This window comes from Salmo salar, chromosome ssa29 (genome assembly GCF_905237065.1).
Source record: "Salmo salar chromosome ssa29, Ssal_v3.1, whole genome shotgun sequence".
NCBI classification, from domain to species: domain Eukaryota; kingdom Metazoa; phylum Chordata; class Actinopteri; order Salmoniformes; family Salmonidae; genus Salmo; species Salmo salar.
In genome coordinates, this window is record NC_059470.1 from 42,522,764 (window position 1) to 42,546,544 (window position 23,781).

General features: G+C 43.8%; 1 protein-coding gene across 1 annotated transcript in view; it reads left to right on the top strand.

Moving 5' to 3' along the window:
• Positions 1 to 23,781, top strand: part of ptchd1 (patched domain containing 1) — a 64,555-nt gene that overhangs the window by 34,479 nt on the left and 6,295 nt on the right. Inside the window, exons 8-10 of the mRNA XM_045710973.1 lie at positions 8,666 to 8,802; positions 15,443 to 16,084; positions 17,801 to 17,978. Coding sequence (XP_045566929.1) covers positions 8,666 to 8,802; positions 15,443 to 16,084; positions 17,801 to 17,978 — 957 coding nt within the window. The remainder of the gene's footprint in view (positions 1 to 8,665; positions 8,803 to 15,442; positions 16,085 to 17,800; positions 17,979 to 23,781) is intronic.

Here is a 23,781-nt window from a genome sequence, read left to right on the forward strand (position 1 = left end):
CAGAGAGGGAGAAGCGTACACCCATGTATATGTGTAAGAGAATCTAGCTAGCTAAATTTTCTGATATTATACGTTTCTAATTCTGTCAGAAAGCTGTTTGCAAATGGATTTCTGAGATACAAACAATATTACTACACAGATCATACACGTAACGTTAGCTAGCGAGCCAGCCTGCTAACTTTAGATAGCTAGCTAAAAGTACGCTTTAACTTTCAAATAAAAATACTTTCTGACAAAATTAGAAACTTATAATATTTGAATGTAGCTAGCTTTACTCTCTTACCCATATACATGGACGAATGCTTCTCCCTCTCTGTCATGGTTGCCTTTAGTTTGAAGATGTAATCCGTAGTCAGGTGTTTTATACAACAGCCTTCTGTGTGTTCTCTTTTCGACTCCCTCTGCATATTTGCAATCAAACTGCAGAATTTTCTCCATCTCCTTAGCTATCATACTCTGCTTCCACCAGGCATTCCACTGACTTCTAAACTCGGTGTCACGTGGGCTCCCTCTCTGGCCTCTAGGCCACCAGGCTACTCGTTATGGCGCACACCTGTCACCATCATTAAGCTCATCTGCGCATAATGACACTCACCTGGACTCCATCACCTCCTTGATTACCTGCCCTTTATATGTCACTCCCTTTGGTTCCTTCCCTAGTCGTCATTGTTTCAGTTTCATGTCTGTGCGTTGTTCGTGTTTCTTGTTTTGTATTATGTTTTAATTTATTTATTAAACGATTCACTCCCTGAACTTGCTTCCCGACTCCCAGCGCACACATTACACTCGGTCAACTGCTTCCGTGACAAGAATGTTGATCGTTGTTTCAGAAGACTCTACCATGTCTGGTTCTATGAATTTTTTGGGGATCTAAATCAGGGATTTCCTCATAGTCTGATTCATTTTCAGAGTCAGCGAGAGTCAGCACAATCGGTGCTCCAGAAAGCGCCTTATTAACAACACTTTGGCGGTTCTTCGTGATTTCTTTCAAAAAAGACATCATGTTATATTATCTACACATATTGAGCAGCTCATGTTATAGACAGAAGCATGTTACATGCCAGACCAAGCTGAACTTATCTCTCGGCATGTCCAGCCCATCCATTATCTCAGCCAATCATGGCTAGCGGGAAGCTTCCTGACTTTTTCCGTGGCTAAACCAACTAGGCTCGTAATTGTATAATTTCATTCATATTTACGCATGGCATACGAGTTTGTTATTAAGGCACATGAAAGTTCATATGTTCCTGAAGGCAATTTGATAAAAAATTTATGTTTACGTTCAAATGCCTCTCCTGTGACGCACGACATACGCCTAGTTTCCTGAAACGAGTCACATAGTAAAACAATGTGTTGTGATAATTGTGTTGTTTGCTCAATAAGCTGTTAGCTCATATGCCTTGGGACCGTGTAACACTACATTACCAAAAGTATTTGGACACCTGCTCGTCAAACATCTCACTCCAAAATCATGGACATTAATATGGAGTTGGTCCCCCATTTGCTGCTATCAGCCTCCGCTCTTCTGAGAAGGATTTCCACTAGATGTTGGAACATTGCTGCGGGGATTTGCTTCCATTCAGCCACAAGAGCATTAGTGAGGTTGGGCACAGATGTTGGGCGATTAGGCCTGGCTCGAAGTCGGCGCTCCTATTCATTCCAAAGGTGTTCAATGGGCTTGAGTTCAGGGCTCTTTACAGGCCAGTCAAGTTCTTCCACACCGACTTTGACAAACCATTTCTGTATCGACCTCAATTTGTGCACAGGGGCATTGTCATGATGAAACAGGAAAGGGCCTTCCCCAAACTGTTGCCAAAAAGTTGGAAGCACAGAATCATCTACAATGTCATTGTATGCTGTAGCAGTAAGATTTCCCTTCACTGGAACTAAGGGGCCTAGCCCGAACCATGAAAAACAGCCCCAGACCATTATTCCTCCTCCACCAAACATTACAGTTGGCACTATGCAGCTGGGGAGGTAGTGTTCTCCTGGCATCCGCCAAACCCAGATTCATCTTTCAGACTGGCAGATGGTGAAGTGTGATTAATCATTCCAGAGAACGCGTTTCCACTGCTCCAGAGTCCAATGGCGGCGAGCTTTATACCACTCCAGCCGATGCTTGGCATTGCGCATGGTGATCTTTGGCTTGTGTGTGGTTGCTCGGCCATGGAAACCCTTTTTATGAAGCTCCCAACGAACCGTTTGTGTGCTCACGTTGCTTCCAGAGGCAGTTTGGATCTCGTTAGTGAGTGTTGCAACCGAGGACAGTACTCGGAGGTCTCGTTCTGTGGATTTGTGTGGCCTACCACGTTGTGGCTGAGCCGTTGTTGCTCCTAGATGTTTCCACTTCACAATAACAGCACTTACAATTGACCGGGGCATCTCTAGCAGGGCAGAAATGTGAAGAACTGACTTGTTGGAAAGGTGGCATCCTATGACGGTTCCACATTGGAAGTCACTGAGCTCTTCAGTAAGGCCATTCTACTGCCGATGTTTGTCTATGGAGATTGCATGGCTGTGTGCTTGATTTTATACACCTGTCAGCAACGGGTGTGGCTGAAATAGCAAAATCCACTAATTTGAAGGGCTGTCCACATACTTTTGTATATATTGTGTACATCCTATCAAACCTGTTGTCTGGTTTGTTTGGCTTGCTTGCTAACTATTAGCCAAGCAAGCAAGGAAGTTAAGAATTTAGCTAGCTAGTCTGTTATGCTAGCGATGACGCTAACAGCTAGCTAACAGCTAGCCAGCTAGCTAACCACTTTGTGCAGCTCAACCTGCACTATCAGCTCCAATATAAATAACATGAGCAAAGTTCAACTGCCTCACCTAAAGCCTATTATTGTGGGAAGCTGCTATAGACCACCAAGTGCTAACAGTATCTGGATAATATGTGTGAATGCTTGATAATGTATGTGATATCAACAGAGAAGTATATTTTCTGGGTGATTTAAATATTGACTGGCTCTCATCAAGCTGCCCACTACAGAAAAAACTTCAAACTGTTACCAGTGCCTGCAACCTGGTTCAGGTTATCAGTCAACCTACCAGGGTAGTTACAAACAGCACAGGAATGAAATCATCAACATGTATTGATCACATCTTTACTAATGTTGCAGAAATGTTCTTTAAAGCACTATCCAAAACCATAGGATGTAGTGATCACAATATAGTAGCCATATCTAGGAAAACCAAAGTTCCAAAAGGCTGGGCCTAATATAGTGTATAAGAGGTCATACAATACGTTTTGTAGTGATTCATATGTTGATGATATTATTATTCATATGTAAATAATATGTGCTGGTCTGTGGTGTGTAATGAGGAGCAACCAGACGCTGCACTTGACACATTTATGAAATTGCTTATTCCAATTACTAATAAGCACGAACCCATTAAGAAAATGACTGTAAAAACTGTTAAATCCCAGTGGATTGATGAGGAATTGAAAAAGTGTGTGGTTGAGAGGGATGAGGCAAAAGGTATGGCAAATAAGTCTGCCATACCTTTTTGGCAAACGTATGGCAAATACAAAAATCATGTGACTGAAGTAAATAATGAACAATAAACTATACTATGAAACAAAGATAAATTATAGAAAGAATGATAGTTAAAAGCTTTGAGGCACCTTAAATTTAATTTTTGGGAAAAAAGCCAACTCGGCTCCTTCATTCATTAAATCAGATGGTTCATTCATCACTAAACCCACTGATATTGCAAACTACTTTAATTACTTTTTCATTGGCAAGATAAACAAACTTAGGGATGACATGCCAGCAACAAACGCTGACACTACACATCCAAGTATATCTGACCAAATTATGAAAGACAAGAATTGTACTTTTGAATTCTGTAAAGTCAGTGTGGAAGAGGTGAAAAACGTATTGTTGTCTAGCAACAATGACAAGCCACCGGGGTCTGACAATCTGGATGGAAAATTAGGATAATAGTGGACAAGGTTGCCACTCCTATTTACTGGCTCAAATAACCAACCAATCAGTCTGTTACCAACCCTTAGTAAACTTTTGGAAAAAATGGTGTTTGACCAGACACAATGCTGTTTCACAGTAAACAAATTGACAACAGACTTTCAGCATGCTCATAGGGAAGGACACTCAACAAGCACAGCACTTACACAAATGACTGATGATTGGCTGAGAGAAATTGATGATAAAATGATTGGGGGGGGGACTGTCTTGTTAGTCTTCAGTGCAGCTTTTGACATTATCGATCATAGTGTCACGACTTCCGCCGAAGTCGGTTCCTCTCCTTGTTTGGGCAGCGATCGGCGGTCGACGTCACCGGTCTTCTAGCCATCGCCAATCCACCTTTCATTTTCCATTTGTTTTGTCTTGTTTTCCCACACACCTGGTTTACATTCCCTCATTACTTGTCGTGTATATAACCCTCTGTTCCCCCCATGTCTGTGTGTGGAATTGTTTGTTGTAAAGTGTATGTGCACTTCTGACTGGTTCGCGACTGGTATTTTGTACCCATATTTTGTTGTTCTGGATGCCGTTGGTTTTGCATACTAAACTGCTCCGGTTATTACCCAGTTCTGCTCTCCTGCGCCTGACTTCCCTGCAGCCAGTTACGCACCCCTTACAGAATTCCACACCCGAATATGGAGTCAGCAAGAGCAGGTGCCCCTGGTATATATATTACACATAGTCTGCTGCTGGAAAAACATGTGTTATGGCTTTACATCCCCTGCTATAATATGGATAAAGAGTTACTTCTTTAACAGAACACAGAGGGTGTTCTTTAATGGAAGCCTCTCAAACATAATCCAGGTAGAATCAGGAATTCCCCAGGGTAGCTGTTTAGGCCCCCTTGCTTTTTTCTATCTTTACTAATGACATGCTTTGAGTAAAGCAAGTGTGTCTGTGTGCGGATGACTCAACACTATACACGTCAACTACTACAGCGACTGAAATGACTGCAACACTTAACAAAGAGCTGCAGTTAGTTTCGGAATGGGTAGCAAGGAATAAGAGAGTCCTAAATATTTCCAAAACTGACTGCATTGTATTTGGGACAAATCATTCACTAAACACTAAACCTCAACTACGTCTCGTAATGAAAAATGTGGAAATTGAGTAAGTTGAGATGACTAAACTGCTTGGAGTAACCCTGGATTGTAAACTGTCATAGTCAAAACGTATTGATGCAGTAGTAGCTAAGATGGGGAGAAGTCAGTCTATAATAAAGTGATGCTCTGCCTTCTTAACATCACTATCAACAAGGCAGGTCCAACATGCCCTTGTTTTGTCGCACTATGACTAGTGGTCAGTCGGGGGGTCAGGTACCACAAAGATGGATTTGGGAAAATTGCAGTTGGATCAGAACAGGGCAGCACGGCTGGCCCTTAAAAGTACACGGAGAGCTAACATTAATGACATGCATGTCAATCTCTCATGGCTCAAAGTGGAAGAGAGATTGACTTCATCATTAGTTGTTCTTGTTTTTGTAAGAAGTGTTGACAAGCTGAATGTACCGAGCTGTCTAAAATACTGGTACACAGCTCGGACACTCATGCATACCCCACAAGACAGAACAGACTATGGGAGGAGCACAGTACTACATAGAGCCATGACTACATGGAACTCTATTCCACATCAGGTAACTGATGCAAGCAGTAGAATCAGATTTAAAAAGCAGGCACAAATACACCTTATGGATCAACAGGGACTGTGAAGAGACACACACGTAGGTGCAGATACATGCATACAAAATCAAATCTAACTGTATTTGTCACGTGCCGAATACAGCAAGGTAATCTGTACATGTTGTTGGGGGGGGGGGGAATTTACTATGCATAGGTAACAAACAAACATCTAGTAGCAGCTGTGTACAAAAGTTAGGGGGGGGTCAATGTAAATTGTCCGGTGGCAATTTTATGAATTGTTCAGCAGTCTTATGGCTTAGGGGTAGAAGCTGTTGAGGAGCCTTTTGGACCTAGACTTGGCGCTCCGGTACCGCTTGCCATGTGGTAGCAGAGAAAATAGTATATAACATGGTTGACTGAAGTCTCTGACAATTTTCGAGGCTTACCTCTGACACTGGATGGCAGGAAGCTTGGCCTCAGTGATGTACTGGGCCATTCGCACTACCCTCTGTAGTGCCTTACGGTCAGATGCCGAGCAGTTGCCATACCAGGCGGTGATGCAACCGGTCAGGATGCTCTCGATGGTGCAGCTGTAGAACCTTTTGAGGATCTGGGGACCCATGCCAAATCTTTTCAGTCTCTTGAGGGGGAAATGTTTTTGTTGTCCTGGCACCACACTGCCAGTTCTCTGACCTCCTCCCTATAGGCCGTCTCATTGTTGATGGTGATCTGGCCTACCACTGTTGTGTCATCAGCAAACTTAATGATGGTGTTGGAGTTGTGTTTGGCCACGCAGTCTTGGGTGAACAGGGAGTACAGGAGGGGACTAAGTACACACCCCTGAGGGGCCCCAGTGTTAAGGATCAGCATGGCAGACGTGTTGTTGCCTATTCTTACCACCTGGGGTCGGCCCGTCAGGAAGTCCAGGATCCAGTTGCAGAGGGAGGTGTTTAGTCCCGGAGTCCTTTTCTTAGTGATGAGCTTCATGGGCACTATGGTGTTGAACGCTGAGCTGTAGTCAATGAACAGCATTCTCACATAGGTGTTCCTTTTGTCCAGGTGAGAAAGGGCAGTGTGGAGTGCGATTGAGATTGCATCATCTGTGGATCTGGTGGGGCGGTATGCGGATTGGAGTGGGTCTAAGGTGTCCGGGAGGATGCTGTTGATGGGAGCCGTGACCAGCCTTTCAAAGCACTTCATGGCTCCCGACGTGAGTGCTATGGGGCGGTTATTATTTAAGCAGGTTACCTTCGCTTCCTTGGGCATAGGGACTATGGTGGTCTGCTTGAAACATGTAGGTAGTACAGACTCAGTCAGGGAGAGGTTGAAAATGTCAGTGAAGACACTTGCCAGTTGGTCAGCGCATGCTTTGAGTACACGTCCTGGTAATCCGTCTGACCCAGCGGCTTTGTGAATGTTGACCTGTTTAAAGGTTTTGTTCACATCGGCTACCAAGAGCATTATCAGACAGTCATCCAGATCAGCTGGTGCTCTCGTGCATGCTTCAGTGTTGCTTGCCTCGAAGTGAGCATAAAGGGCATTTAGCTCATCTGGTAGGATCACGTCACTGGGCAGCTCGCATCTGGGCTTGTCTTTGTAGTCCTTAATAGTTTTCAAACCCTGCCACATCCGACGAGCATCAGAGCCAGTGTAGTAGGATTCAATCTTAATCCTGTTTTGACGCTTTGCTTGTTTGATGGTTTGTCTGAAGGCATAGCGGGATTTCTTATAAACATCCACTGTGGGGACGACGTCATCGATGCACTTATTGATGAAGCCGATGACTGAGGTGGTGTACTCCTCAATGCCATTGGATGAATCCCGGAACATATTCCTGTCTGTGCTGCAAAATAGTCCTGTAGTGTAGCATCCGCTTCATCTGACCACTTCCATATTGAGAGAGCCACTGGTACTTCCTGCTTTAGTTTTTGCTTGTAAGCAGGAATCAGGAGGATAGAATTATGGTCAGATTTGCCAAATGGAGGGCGGGGGAGAGCTTTGTATGCATCTCTGTGTGTGGAGTATAGGTGGTCTAGGATTTTTCTCTCCCCTGGTTGCACATGTGACATGCTGGTAAAGATTTGGTAAAACTGATTAAAATTTGCCTGCATTAAAGTCCCCGGCCACTAGGAGCGCCGCTTCTGGGTGAGAATTTTCTTCTTTGCTTAATCACACATTGTGATATTGTTGCATGGTGGTATTGGCAGCAGCTAATGGGGATCCCTAATAAATACAAATACAAATACCTGGCTAAAATGCTTGCTCGCTAGGCTAACTTCCTTTCATGGGAAACGTCGAGCCAGCTAGCTAACATTAGTCTACTACATCTAGCTACATATTGAACTTTCATCCTCTCATAGCAGGTACACAATTTTTATGAATGGTTGGATCAGAGTCCCCGTTATAATCATTGGCCAGTACGGAGAATTAAGGAAAACCACGAGTCCAAATCCATAGCTCCATTCATTACCAATTTAGGAAAGGTACGATTTTAGCTAGCTAGACACTGTAGGACAACGATACAACGAGATGCAACAATTCACGTTTTTTCTGTCAATGACGTTTTGCTTTTGATGTGATCTGATTGGTGTGAAGCCAAATCCAAACTGGCTTCCTTTAAAAACATTTTTTGCTGCACAAGGACAATTCACAGTTAAACTTACCCAGTTTAGCTCAACGCTGATTCGCTATTCTTTTAGTTTTTTTAATTATGTAGGCCAAATGCTCGCTGGCTTGTCTTGCTATTGAATTCAATGCTACAGGTGGCAACAATGTCATACTCTTTTTGACCAGACAGCATCAGATATTTGGGCTACACTTTCTGAAAGGGAGGAGTGCTGTTTTGCTCGCTCAGATGCTTTATACAGTGACATACAATCAGCCTCTTGCGAATTGAAGGAAAATTTAGAATTGCAGAGAGACGAAAGATACATGTTAAAAAGGAAATGTTAAATACATTTTATTTTTATTTGCTAACATTTTTGGGGAAGTCTGGCTTTCTTTGGCATCCAGGAATACACAAAACACATTTATTTCTATGTGTGTGTCTGTCTCCAGGTCACGGACTGTTTGGCACATTTGAGATGCTATCGTCATGGAGAAGGACACGTGAGGACCAACATGTTAAGGAGCGTGTAGCTAGCGTATTCTCTGATGTCATGCTGCGTTACTCAGGAGCTACACTGCTACATCAGGTCAGTCTGTGTGTGTGTGTGTGTGTGTGTGTGTGTATGTTTGTCTTTGTGTTTGTCTAGCCATGCTGTGACACTCTAAAGCCTTGAATTCAATCTGGGTTGGGCTGGCCTTGGTGGGCTGGCCTTGGGGTTCTAGATGGCCTTGATGGTCTGGCTGGCCTTGGGATTCTAGATGGCCTTGGGGTTCAGATGGCCTTGGGGTCTAGATGGTCTTGGTGGTTTGGCTGGCCTTGGGGTTCTAGATGGCCTTGGGGTTTCAGATGGCCTTGTGGGTTCAGATGGCCTTGGGATTCTAGATGGCCTTGTGGGTTCAGATGGCCTTGGGGGTTCTAGCTGGCCTTGATGGTCTAGCTGGCCTTGATGGTCTAGCTGGCCTTGGGGGTCTAGCTGGCCTTGATGGTCTAGCTGGCCTTGATGGTCTAGCTGGCCTTGATGGTCTAGCTGGCCTTGATGGTCTAGCTGGCCTTGATGGTCTAGCTGGCCTTGGGGGTCTAGCTGGCCTTGATGGTCTAGATAGCCTTGATGGTCTAGCTGGCCTTGGGGGTCTAGATGGCCTTGATGGTCTAGCTGGCCTTGGGGGTCTAGCTGGCCTTGATGGTCTAGCTGGCCTTGGGGGTCTAGCTGGCCTTGATGGTCTGGCTCGAATTGCGTTTAGAAATGATGTCATGTTAATAGGTAGACATTACTGTGCAGCTTAACTAACTAATTAGCTCCACTAATGTTGCTCGCTGTAACTAATGTTACCCCCATCCTCCTGCCACTGCCAACTAGCCAAATGTTTAGCTTGCTGGCTAGATAGCTAGAACTGGACCATCGTGTGCTGAAGCGTATAGCTGATAGAAATCGTCTGTCCTCGGTTGCAGCACTCACTACCAAGTTCCAAACTGCCTCTGATGTAAAGATAGCCGCCATTGAACTCTTGAGCAGTGGAAACGCTTCTTTGGAGTGATGAATCATGCTTCACCATCTGGCAGTGCGATGGACAAATCTGGGTTTGGCGAATGCCAGGAGAACTGTACCTGCCCCAATGCATATTGCCAACTGTAAAGTTTTGTGGAGGAGGAATAATGGTCTGTGGCAGTTTTTCATGGTTCGGGCTAGACCCCTTAGTTCCAGTGAAGGGAAATCTAAACGCTACAGCATTCTAGACGATTATGTGCTTCCAACTTAGTGGCAACAGTTTGGGGAAGGCCCTTTCCTGTTTCATGACAATGCCCCAGTGCACAAAGCAAGGTCCATACAGCATACAGAAACGGTTTGTCGAGATCGGTGTGGAAGAACTTCACTGGCCTGCACAGAGCCCTGACCTCAACCCCATCAAACACCTTTGGGATGAATTGGAACGCTGACTGTGAGGCCAGGCTTAATCGCCCAACATCAGTACCCGACCTGACTAATGCTCTTTCGCTGAATGGAAGCAAGTCCCTGCGGCAGTGTTCCAACATCTAGTGGAACGCTTTCCCTGTCACGTCCTGACCAGTATAAGGGTTATTTGTTATTGTAGTTTGGTCAGGACGTGGCAGAGGGTATTTTGTTTATGTGGTTCGGGGTGGTGTTTTATGTAGTAGGGTGTTTGATCTATTATTTCCGGGTTTTTGGGGTTATGTTCTAGGTTTGTATTTCTATGTGGTCTCTAGTCTTTTGTATTTCTATGTCTAGTTTATTGGTGTTGGACTCTCAATTGGAGGCAGGTGTTTTCTAGTTGCCTCTGATTGAGAGTCCTATATATGGGTATGTGTTTGGTTAAGTGTTTGTGGGAGATTGTTTCTTGTTTTGCCTGTGTGAGCCTGACAAGACTGTTTTGTTGTTCGTGCGTTCTTCGTTTTGTTATTTTGGTGTTTTCTTTATTTAAAATAAATAACAAGATGAGCATCCACATTCCTGCTGCGTTTTGGTCCTCAATTCCCGACGACAACCGTTACATTCCCAGAAGAGTGGAATCTGTTATAAACTCAGCAAAAAAAGAAACATCCCTTTTTCAGGACCCTGTCTTTCCAAGATAATTCCTAAAAATACAAATAACTTCACAGATGTTCATTGTGAAGGGTTTAAACACTGTTTCCCATGCTTGTTCAATGAACCATAAACAATTAATAAACATGCACCTGTGGAACGGTCGTTAAGACACTAACAGTTTACAGACGGTGGGCAATTATAGTCACAGTTATGAAAACATAGGACACTAAAGAGACCTTTCTACTGACTGAAAAACACCAAAACAAAGATGCCTAGGGTCCTTGCTCATCTGCGTGAATGTGCCTTAGGCATGCTGCAAGGAGGCATGAGGACTGCAGATGTGACCAGGGCAATATATTGCAATGTCCGTACTGTGAGACGCCTAAGACAGCGCTACAGGGAGACAGGACGGACAGCTGATCGTCCTCACAGTGGCAGACCATGTGTAACAACACCTGCACAGGATCGGTACATCCGAACATCACACCTGCAGGACAGGTACAGGATGGCAACAACAACTGCCCAAGTTACACCAGGAATGCACAATCCCTCCATCAGTGCTCAGACTGTCCACAATAGGCTGAGAGAGGCTGGACTGAGGGCTTGTAGGCCTGTTGTAAGGCCGGTCCTCACCAGACATCACCGGCAACAACGTCGCCTATGGGCACAAACCCACCGTCACTGGACCAGACAGGACTGGCAAAAAGTGCTCTTCACTGACGAGTCACGGTTTTGTCTCACCAGGGGTGATGGTCGGATTTGCGTTTATCGTCAAAGGAATGAGCGTTACACCGAGGCCAGTGCTCTGGAGCGGGATCGATTTGGAGGTGGAGGGTCCGTCATGGTCTGGGGCGGTGTGTCACAGCATCATCGGAATGAGCTTGTTGTCATTGCAGGCAATCGCAACGCTGTGCGTTACAGGGAAGACATCCTCCTCCCTCATGTGGTACCCTTCCTGCAGGCTCATCCTGACATGACCCTCCAGCATGACAATGCAACCAGCCATACTGCTCGTTCTGTGATACAGTGAGAAGCTTCCTCTTGAGTGGACAGCTTGATGATAACCAGTCAATATTCAGGTCCCCAAGAAAGTAGACCTCTCTGTTTACATCACATACACTATTAAGCATTTCACACATGTTATTTAGATACTGACTGTTAGAACTTGATTGCCTATAGCAACACCCCAAAAGAAAAGGCTTTAGATGTGCCAAGTGAACCTGCAACCAAAACACTTCAATAACACTTGACATTTTCAGCCCTTTCCTGGGTAGCTTATCAGAGATACACAGTTGAAGTCGGAAGTTTACATACACTTAGGTTGGAGTCAATAAAACTCGTTTCTCAACCACTCCATAAATGTATTGTTGACAAACTATAGTTTTGGCAAGTCGTTAAGGACATCTACTTTGTGCATGACACAAGTAATTTTTCTACAATTGTTTACAGACAGATTATTTCACTTATAATTCAATGTATCACAATTCCAGTGGGTCAGAAGTTTACATAAACAAAGTTGACTGTGCCTTTAAACAGCTTGGAAAATTCCAGAAAATTATGTCATGGCTTTAGAAGCTTCTGAGTGGCTAATTGACATCATTTGAGTCAATTGGAGGTGTACCTGTGGATATATTTCAAGGTCTACCTTTAACCTCAGTGCCTCTTGCTTGACATCATGGGAAAATCAAAAGAAATCAGCCAAGACCACAGAAAAATAATTTTAGATCTCCACAAGTCTGGTTCATCCTTGGGAGCAATTTCCAAATGCCTGCAGGTACCACGTTAATCTCTACAAACAATAGTAAGCAAGTATAAACACCATGGGACCACGCAGCCGTCATACCGCTCAGGAAGGAGACGCATTCTGTCTCCAACAGATGAACGTACTTTGGTGCGAAAAGTGCAAATCAATCCCAGAACAACAGCAACGGACCTTGTGATGCTGGAGGAAACAGGTACAAAAGCATCTATATCCACAGTAAAACGAGTCCTATATCGACATAACCTGAAAGGCCGCTCAGCATGGAAGATGCAACTGCTCCAAAACCGCCATAAAAAAGCCAGACTACGGTTTGCAACTGCACATGGGGACAAAGATCTTACTTTTTGGAGAAATGTTCTCTGGTCTGATCAAACAAAAAAAAGGGGGAAGCTTGCAAGCCGAAGAACACCATCCCAACCGTGAAGCAGGGGGTGGCAGCATCATGTTGTGGGGGTGCTTTGCTGCAGGAGGGACTGGTGCACTTCACAAAATAGATGGCATCATGAGGAAAGAAAATTATGTGGATATATTGAGGCAACATCTCAAGACATCAGTCAGGAAGTTAAAGCTTGGTCGCAAATGGGTCTTCCAAATGGACAATGACCCCAAGCATACTTCCAAAGTTGTGGCAAAATGTCTTAAGGACAACAAAGTCAAGGTATTGGAGTGGCCATCACAAAGCCCTGACCTCAATCCTATAGAAAATGTGTGGGCAGAACTGAAAAAGTGTGTGCGAGCAAGGAGGCCTACACACCTGACTCAGTTACACCAGCTCTGTCATTAGGAATGGGCCAAAATTCACCCAACATATTGTGGGAAGCTTGTGGAAGGCTACCCGAAACGTTTGACCCAAGTTAAACAATTGAAAGGCAATGCTACCAAATACTAATTTAGTGTATGTAAACTTCTGACCCACTGGGAATGTGATGAAAGAAATAAAAGCTGAAATAAATCATTCTCTCTACTATTATTGACATTTCACATTCTGAAAATAAAGTGGTGATCCTAACTGACCTAAAACAGGGAATTTTTACAAGGATTAAATGTCAGGAATTGTGAAAAACTGAGTTTAAATGTATTTGGCTAAGGTGTATGTAAACTTCCGACTTCAACTGTACATAATATGGAAATGAGCAAACAAAGCACGAGAAAAAAATATACATTTTACATCTATTCATCCGTTGGTGTGTGTGTGTGCTGCGGGGTTGAAGCTACGAACCCATAGTTTTGGCTCTCTCATCTCTTCCAGGCTTTTGAGGGGGAGCAGGGACAATGAGCTTGTCATCGCAGATGTAAGCAAAGTCCCCACGCGCTCTGGTAGCTTTCATGTCTGGGATCAGTTCTTTCCTCTTCTGGCGCCCAGCTTCAGGATGGTCCTCGTTGAGGAAGATATACCTTCCTCTCACGTTTTTGGCTTTTTCCAGAACAGCTACCTAGTCAGCTCGGCCATTCTTTTTTTAGTTGACTCCACCAGTATTTTGACAAAATACTTGAAGCTATTTTTTGGTTGTAACAATTGCTTGTAGAACTATTTTTGTTTATTTAAAAGATCCCTCACCTGTGATTGACACCACTGTCCTTAACGGTACTCCCGCCGGCTTTGGTCTTTGTCATGGTAGCAATGTAGGTTACGCTGTTACTCCTCATAGTGCCAGAAAGTTCAGGTCGCAGGGAAGATTGAAAACAACAACGACAACAAACTGCAGGGATCTATACAGCCACAGGCCCGTGACAATCCACTGTCCCAGCCACAATGGCTAACTGTGTCGCGGGCTGCGTTCAAGCCCTCAAGAAAACCCTGCTAGGCTAGCTGCTACGCCAAACGGTTCCTCAGACCCGGCATTGGTAGGCAGGATCACTGGATAGATGATAGAGGTCCCAGCAACTGATGCCAATCGTGTCGCGGGATCCAAACTGAAGAGGTAGCTAACTAGTAACCAAACTTTTTCAATAGACTTTAAAAACTTTCCAAAACAACAAACCGAGCTCTCCCTTGTTCGGTGTGTGGTGGAAATTCAACACCAGGGACACCTGAAGTCAATATTAAACAAATCACTCTCTATTATCAGTTACCTGGAGAGGTTATAACAAACTCTGCACACTCAGTACAGGTCAGAAGTTCCTCCAGGGCGGTCCCTTGAGTTATATTATATTCTGTTTACACAGACAAGCTATATTTGCTTGATTTGCATTATTAATTATTCATCATTAACATTGGTTCCTGCATGACTGACCAATACCTCACAAGGCTTCATCTCTCCAAGCTGAGACCTTGAAACTGAGATTCCCTGTTTGGTTCCCAGACCAATGTTCTTGGTATACTGCCAAATTGCTTATACAGTGATTGTGAGGATTCCTCCCATGTGCAATCAATCAGTCACTTGCATGAACCCAGCCAAGTTGGTTGTTAGAAAAGCAGCATTTATGCTAAACATATGATCTGTGTACAATCTGATACACAAAGACATTTTCCCTCACACACTTTCAACAGGAAGTGAACAGCGATGACAGACGGGGGCACGAAGGGACATATTTTGTCAGTTTTTAATGATTAATACCTATACAAACGACTTGTCTTAGAACCTCAACAAACTCAGGCAGGCTAAAAGGAACAAACCCAGACATGTCAGCATTCAGCAGTGATCAGCTAGCTGGTGGTTGCATACAGTAGTAACAGCGTCACCAGCCCAAATCTAATCAGGCTAGCCCCAGTTGTGAAACTTGTCTGCGCTGGCCCGGGTTTCCTCCGACCCAACTGGAATTTTGCCCTGACTTAAAGTGCCAATGGAAACGGTGTGTGTGTGTGTGTGTGTGTGGTGTGTGTGTGTGTGTGTGTGTGTGTGTGTGTGTGTGTGTGTGTGTGTGTGTGTGTGTGTGTGTGTGTGTGTGTGTGGTTGTGTGTGTGTGTGTGTGTGTTCCCAGGTGTCTCTGGGTCTGGCTGCGTCTCCTCTGACCAACCTGGAGGCTGTCCGGCTGTTCTGTCGCTGCGCTGCGTTGGGCGTAACCGTTGGTTACCTTTACACCTTGTCCTTCTACGCCACCTGTCTGGTTGCCACGGGTTACCTGGAGACAGGGTACAGACACGGGTGTTTCTGTCGCCGAGTCCCCAAGAAGGGAGCGCTGGACACCAAGCCACGCTGGTACCGCTGTCTCATGTACACACACTACCAGGACGAGACACACTCACAAACTCACTCACACACACCCAACTCTACACACACACACACGCCTAATGCTGCGCATGCCTACACACATACAGCGAATCCTGCACACACACACGCTCACACACACACTCCCAACACTACACACACACATGATCATACACCTAACACTACGCACGCTCACACACACACTCCCAACACTACACACACACATGCTCACACACACGTTCCAAATACGCACACCCCAACCACCATCTCTGAACTGCGACCCCAGGACTCACACTTGTTGCTAGGCTGCGTGCAGCGTTGCTATGGAGACTGGATCACCAACACCTATGTGAAGCCCTTCATGGTTCTGCTCTACCTCGTATACATCTCCTTTGGCCTGATGGGCTTCCTACAGGTAACACACACACACACACACACACACACACACACACACACACACACACACAAACTACTAATCCACTGAACTACTAACTCTACTGGCTACTAACTCCAATGACTACTAACTCTACTGACTACTAACTCCACTGACTACTAATTCTACTAACTCTACTGGCTACTAACTCCACTGACTACTAATTCTACTAACTCTACTGGCTACTAACTCCACTGACTACTAATTCTACTAACTCTACTGGCTACTAACTCCACTGACTACTAATTCTACTAACTCTACTGGCTACTAACTCTACTGACTACTAATTGACTACTAACTCTACTGGCTACTAACTCCACTGACTACTAATTCTACTAACTCTACTGGCTACTAACTCCACTGACTACTAATTCTACTAACTCTACTGGCTACTAACTCCACTGACTACTAATTCTACTAACTCTACTGGCTACTAACTCTACTGACTACTAACTCTATTGACTACTAACTCTACTGACTACTAACTCCACTGGCTACTAACTCCACTGGCTACTAACTCTACTAACTACTAACTCTACTGACTACTAACTCTACTGACTACTAACTCCACTGACTACTAACTCTACTGACTACTAACTCCACTGACTACTAACTCTACTGACTACTAATTCTACTAACTCTACTGACTACTAACTCTACTGGCTACTAACTCTACTGACTACTAACTCTACTGACTACTAACTCCACTGACTACTAACTCTACTAACTCTACTGACTACTAACTCTACTGAATACTAACTCTACTGACTACTAACTCTACTAACTCTACTGACTACTAACTCTACTGACTACTAACTCTATTGACTACTAACTCTACTAACTCTACTGACTACTAACTCTACTGGCTACTAACTCTACTGACTACTAACTCCACTGACTACTAACTCTACTGACTACTAACTCTACTGACTACTAACTCTACTAACTCTACTGACTACTAACTCTACTGACTACTAACTCTATTGACTACTAACTCTACTAACTCTACTGACTACTAACTCTACTGGCTACTAACTCTACTGACTACTAACTCTACTAACTCTACTGACTACTAACTCTACTGAATACTAACTCTACTGACTACTAATTCTACTAACTCCACTGACTACTAACTCTACTGACTACTAACTCTACTAACTCTACTGGCTACTAACTCCACTGACTACTAACTCTACTGACTACTAACTCCACTGACTACTAACTCTACTGACTACTAATTCTACTAACTCTACTGACTACTAACTCCACTGACTACTAACTCCACTGACTACTAACTCCACTGACTACTAACTCCACTGACTACTAATTCTACTAACTCTACTGGCTACTAACTCTACTGACTACTAACTCTACTGACTACTAACTCCACTGACTACTAACTCTACTGACTACTAACTCTACTGACTACTAACTCCACTGACAACTAATTCTAGTAACTCTACTGACTACTAACTCTCCTGACTACTTACTAACTCTACTAACTCTACTGGCTACTAACTCTACTGAATACTAACTCTACTGACTACTAACTCTACTGACTACTAACTCTACTGACTACTAACTCTACTGACTACTAACTCTACTAACTCCACTGACTACTAATGTTAATAATTCTACTAACTCTAAGCCCTAACAGTTATAGAATATATCTGATATATGACATCATGTGTGTTGCAGGTGAGCCAGGGCTCGGAGCCCAGTTCTCTGGTTGCTATGGATACAGGGACATTGCTGTATGCTCGCGCCCAGCAGCGCTACTTCTCCTCCTATTCTCCTGTGATTGGCTTCTATGTCTATGAGAGCGCCCCCTATTGGAACACCTCGGTACAGCGAGACCTGCTGGAGTACGCTAAAGGTACTGACCTCCAACCCTAACTCTAACCCGAACCCTGCTGGAGTAGCTAAAGGTACTGACCTCTGAACTCCAACCCTAACTCTAACCCGAACCCTGCTGGAGTAGCTAAAGGCACTGACCTCTGAACTCCAACCCTAACTCTAACCCTAACCCTGCTGGAGTAGCTAAAGGCACTGACCTCTGAACTCCAACCCTAACTCTAACCCGAACCCTGCTGGAGTAGCTAAAGGTACTGACCTCTGAACTCCAACCCTAACTCTAACCCGAACCCTGCTGGAGTAGCTAAAGGTACTGACCTCTGAACTCCAACCCTAACTCTAACCCGAACCCTGCTGGAGTAGCTAAAGGTACTGACCTCTGAACTCCAACCCTAACTCTAACCCGAACCCTGCTAGAGTAGCTAAAGGTACTGACCTCTGAACTCCAACCCTAACTCTAACCCGAACCCTGCTAGAGTAGCTAAAGGTACTGACCTCTGAACTCCAACCCTAACTCTAACCCGAACCCTGCTGGAGTAGCTAAAGGTACTGACCTCTGAACTCCAACCCTAACTCTAACCCGAACCCTGCTAGAGTAGCTAAAGGCACTGACCTCTGACCTTTAACCCTAACCGCAGGTTTTCAAAACTTGGTTCTGGTGCCCCCCCTGTGTGCACGTTTGGTTTTTTGCCCCCAGCACTACACAGCTGATTCAAATGATCAACTCATCATCCATCTTTCATTATTTGAATCAGCTGTGTAGAGCTAGAGCACGTGCACCCAGGGGGGCCCCAGGACCGAGTTTGGAAAACACTACCCTAAAACTAACCCTGCTTGAGCACGCTAAAGGTGTACTGAGCTCTGACCCTGACGGAGAACCTTAAAAGTACTAACCCTAAAGGCCATGATACACTGGCAATTTGTTGTGGCAATATTACCAGGCAATGTTGCTGGCAACGAGATGGGGTATGAGACAGCGGAGCAGTGATGGGCAACAAGTAACATGGACATGAAGAATAGATTTCATATAAAGCATAGATCAATTTAATGAAATGTCCCATATATTAATGTACGCCTTCAGGAAGTATTCACACCCCTGGACTTATCACACATTGTGTTACAGCCTCAATTCAAAGTGGATTAAATTTAAAAAAAATCTCACCCATCTAAACACAATACCCCATAATGAAAAAGTGAAACATGTTTTTAGACAATTTAGCAAATGTATTGAAAATGAAATACAGAAATATCAAATGTACATATGTATTCAAACCCCTTTGCTCTGCAACTCAGGGGTATCCAATTTCCTTTGACCATCCATGAGATGGTCAACTACAACTTGATTGGAGCCCACCTGTGGCCAATTCAACTGTTTGGACATGATTTAGAAAGACACACATCTGTCTGTATAAGGTCCCACAGTTGACAGTGCAGAAACTATACCATGAAGTCCAAGGAACTGTCCGTAGATCTCTGAGATTGAATTGTGATGTGACATATATTTGGGGAATGGTATAAAACAATTTCTAGTGTTGAAAGTTTCCAAGAGCATAGTGGTCTCCATCATTGGGAAACTACCTAGACTCTGCCTAGAGCTGGCCGTCCGACCAAACTGGGCAAGAAGGGAGGTTACCAAGCACCCAATGACCACACTGACGTAACTACAGAGCTTATTGGCTGAGATGGGAGAACCTGCCAGAAGGACAACAATCTCTACAGCTCTTCACCAATCAGTCCTTTATGGTAGAGTGGCCAGACGGAACTATTTGGCCTGATTGGTGGAGTGCTCCATCTCCACAGAGGAACTCTAGAGCTCTGTCAGAGTGACCATCGGGTTCTTGGTCGCCACTGTGATTTTGGGGTCCATCAATGCTGCAGGCGTTTTTTGCTACCCTTCCCCAGATCTGTGCCTCGACACAATCCTGTCTCGGAGCTCTACGGGCAATTCCTTCGACGTCATGGCTTTGTTTTTGCACAGTCAATTGAATTTACCACAGGTGGACTCCAATCAAGTTGTAGAAACATCTCAAGGATGATCCATGGAAACAGGATGCACCTGAGCTCAATTTCTAGTCTCATAGCAAAGGTTTTCAATTTTGAATACATTTGCTGAAATTTCTAAAAACCTGTTTTCGCTTTTTCATTATGGGTTATTGTGTGTAGATTGAAGAGGAATTTATTGGATTTTATACATTTTAGAATAAGGCTGTAATGTAACAAAATGTGGAAAAAGTCAAAGGGTCTGAAAACTTTCCAAACGCGCTGAATGTGGTTGCTTCAAGTTGTGCGTTTACAGTCTTTTATGTATTGCCTTGGTATTTCCCTCCAATTCCAATGGTAGTGTGTTTATAGTCTTTTATGTATTGCCTTGGTATTTCCCTCCAATTCCAATGGTAGTGTGTTTATAGTCTTTTATGTATTGCCTTGGTATTTCCCTCCAATTCCAATGGTAGTGTGTTTATAGTTTGTTCAAAAGCTTACAGAAACCAAAAATATAGACCTGTCCCATTTTTGAAAAATTCTAATCAAAAGCCTAAACAACATTAAACAACATCTTGTTTTAAACAGGCTGTGTCTAAACACACTCACAGTGTATAATATTAAAACAATACAGTCTATGAAGGGTTTTACACACATCCAAACATTTCACAGTAGCTGGCAAAGATCCAATATAAAGAGAGAGAGAATGTCCAGTGTTTTACTGCTCCTTATTAGGCCTGTTTTATAAACCTAATCAGAACCATCGATCAGATCAGATTCACACATCTCCATATGTCGCATTGCAAGCCCTCCACGGATGATGTCACCGGTAAACCAGGAAGGTGAATTATTCTAATAAGTTTGATTGTAATAAAATTTAACAAAAAACAAGCAATCCATTTTTATTAAACAACAACAACAGCAATGAATACATGTAAAATGTAATGATATCATACAATCGCAAGGGTAAAAATGATATGCATTGCTGTGGAACCAGCCTTCATTATAGTAGGCCTAAGGAAGGGCTTGTGTTTTGAACATATGAAACGGAAAACAATCCATTTTTACAGGTTACAGATAACTACTAACCACGAGGTTGACCGGTATTCCCCGAGGTTCTCTGGGTTCATGATGGGCATGGACAGGTAGCCTACATCATGGAGGGGATTTACAGGCGTCCAAAACGGGACCTGCGTGGCTAAAATAATGTGGGCCTAATAAAGCTTAGGTGATTAAGATTTATTTCCAAGTGGTCTCAGGAGCCAAAACCTTTATCGACAGTCTTGACTACTTCGCATTGGGCAGGCAAACAAATCAACTTCATTGAGAGGAGGGGAGGCAATGCTTGGTTTTGAACCAAATAAAATAAAATGAGGAAAAACATTTGTTTTTTTATGTTTCTAAATAGGCAGTATACAGGCACCAAAAGCACTTTAGGCTGCTGTTGTCCCATGTTCATATGGGCAGTGTGCGTCACCGAGTTTCCACTGTCAGAATTCATGACATAACCAACTGCGTTACCACTAAAACCAGCTTTTGGTTGTTCTTAACCTCTTATGGCTAGGGGGCAGTATTTTCACGGCTGGATAAAAAACGTACCCGATTTAATCTGGTTACTAATCCTACCCAGTAACTAGAATATGCATATACTTATTATATATGGATAGAAAACACCCTAAAGTTTCTAAAACTGTTTGAATGGTGTCTGTGAGTATAACAGAACTCAAATGGCAGGTCAAAACCTGAGAGATTCCTTTACAGGAAGTGGCCTGTCTGACCATTTCTGGAACTTCTTTGCCATCTCTATCTTTTACTAAGGATCTCTGCTCTAACGTGACACTTCCTACGTCGTCCAAAGGCGCTCAGAGCCCTGGAAAAACCTGAATGTCGTCATCCCAGCCCCAGGCTGAAACACATTATCGCCTTTCTCAAGTGGCCGATCAAGGGACTGTGGGCTTAGGCGCGTGACCTGCCTGCCCCCGTCTTTGTGATTTTTTCCTCTGTTTGCCGAAAAGGAGATTCCCGGTCGGAATATTATCGCTTTTCTACGAGAAAAATGGCATAAAAATTGATTTTAAACAGCGGTTGACATGCTTCGAAGTAGCAGTCCTGGGAGTGCATTCTGACGAAGACAACAAAGGTAATGAAACTTTTGTAATAGTAAATCGGAGTTTGATCAGGGCTAAACTTGGTCGGTGTCTAAATGGCTAGCCGTGATGGCTGGGCTATCTACTGAGAATATTGCAAAATGTGCTTTCACCGAAAAGCTATTTTAAAATCGGACATATCGAGTGCATAGAGGAGTTCTGTATCTATAATTCTTAAAATAATTGTTATGTTTTTTGTGAACGTTTATCGTGAGTAATTTAGTAAATTCACCGGATGTTTGCGGGGGTATGCTAGTTCTGAACGTCACATGCTAATGTAAAAAGCTGTTTTTTGATATAAATATGAACTTGATTGAACAAAACATGCATGCATTGTATAACATAATGTCCTAGGGATGTCATCTGATGAAGATCATCAAAGGTTAGTGTTGCATTTAGCTGTGGTTTTGTTTTTTGTGACATTATATGCTAGCTTGAAAAATGTGTGTCTGATTATTTCTGGCTTGGTACTCTGCTGACATAATCTAATGTTTTGCTTTCGCTGTAAAGCCTTTTTGAAATCGGACAGTGTGGTTAGATAAAGGAGAGTCTTGTCTTTAAAATGCTGTGAAATAGTCATATGTTTGAAAAATTGAAGTTTTTGTATTTTTGAGGAATTTGTAATTCGCGCCACGCCCATCATTGGATATTGGAGCAGGTGTTCCGCTAGCGGAACATCTAGATGTAAGAGGTTAAATATCCCCATCAGCGCTGCCTGAAATTAGCACTTTGGATGATGTTTTTAAGGACACACATCAAATATTTCCATCCCACCGATGAGAGCACAAGCGAGCTAATATAAGACAGGTAAGTTACCGAACCTGGCGTTGGGGTTGGAAAATGACAGGGCGCCAGCTTTTACATGACAAAATTGCAAACTAACGTGCGTTTGACACTTTGCCCCTTAAAGCCCAGATTTCAATCGCATTGAAAATCTGTGGAAAGTTTTGACGATTGCTATTCACCACCACTCCACATCTAACTTAACGGAACTAACCCTAACCCTAACCCTAACCCTAACCCTTAACGGAACTATCCCTAACCCTAACCCTTAACGGAACTGCAAGGAAGAGTGGGAGAATATTCCCAAATCCAGATGTGCAAAGCTGATACAGACATACCCAAGACGACTCAGAGCTGATACAGACATACCCAAGATGACTCAGAGCTGATACAGACATACCCAAGACGACTCAGAGCTGATACAGACATACCCAAGACGACTCAGAGCTGATACAGACATACCCAAGATGACTCAGAGCTGATACAGACATACCCAAGACGACTCAGAGCTGATACAGATATATCCAAGACGACTCAGAGCTGATACAGACATACCCAAGACGACTCAGAGCTGATACAGACATACCCAAGACGACTCAGAGCTGATACAGACATACCCAAGACGACTCAGAGCTGATACAGACATACCCAAGACGACTCAGAGCTGATACAGACATACTCAAGACGACTCAGAGCTGATACAGACATACCCAGGATGACTCAGAGCTGATACAGACATACCCAAGACGACTCAGAGCTGATACAGACATACCCAAGACGACTCAGAGCTGATACAGACATACCCAAGACGACTCAGAGCTGATACAGACATACCCAAGACGACTCAGAGCTGATACAGACATACCCAAGACGACTCAGAGCTGATACAGACATACCCAAGACGACTCAGAGCTA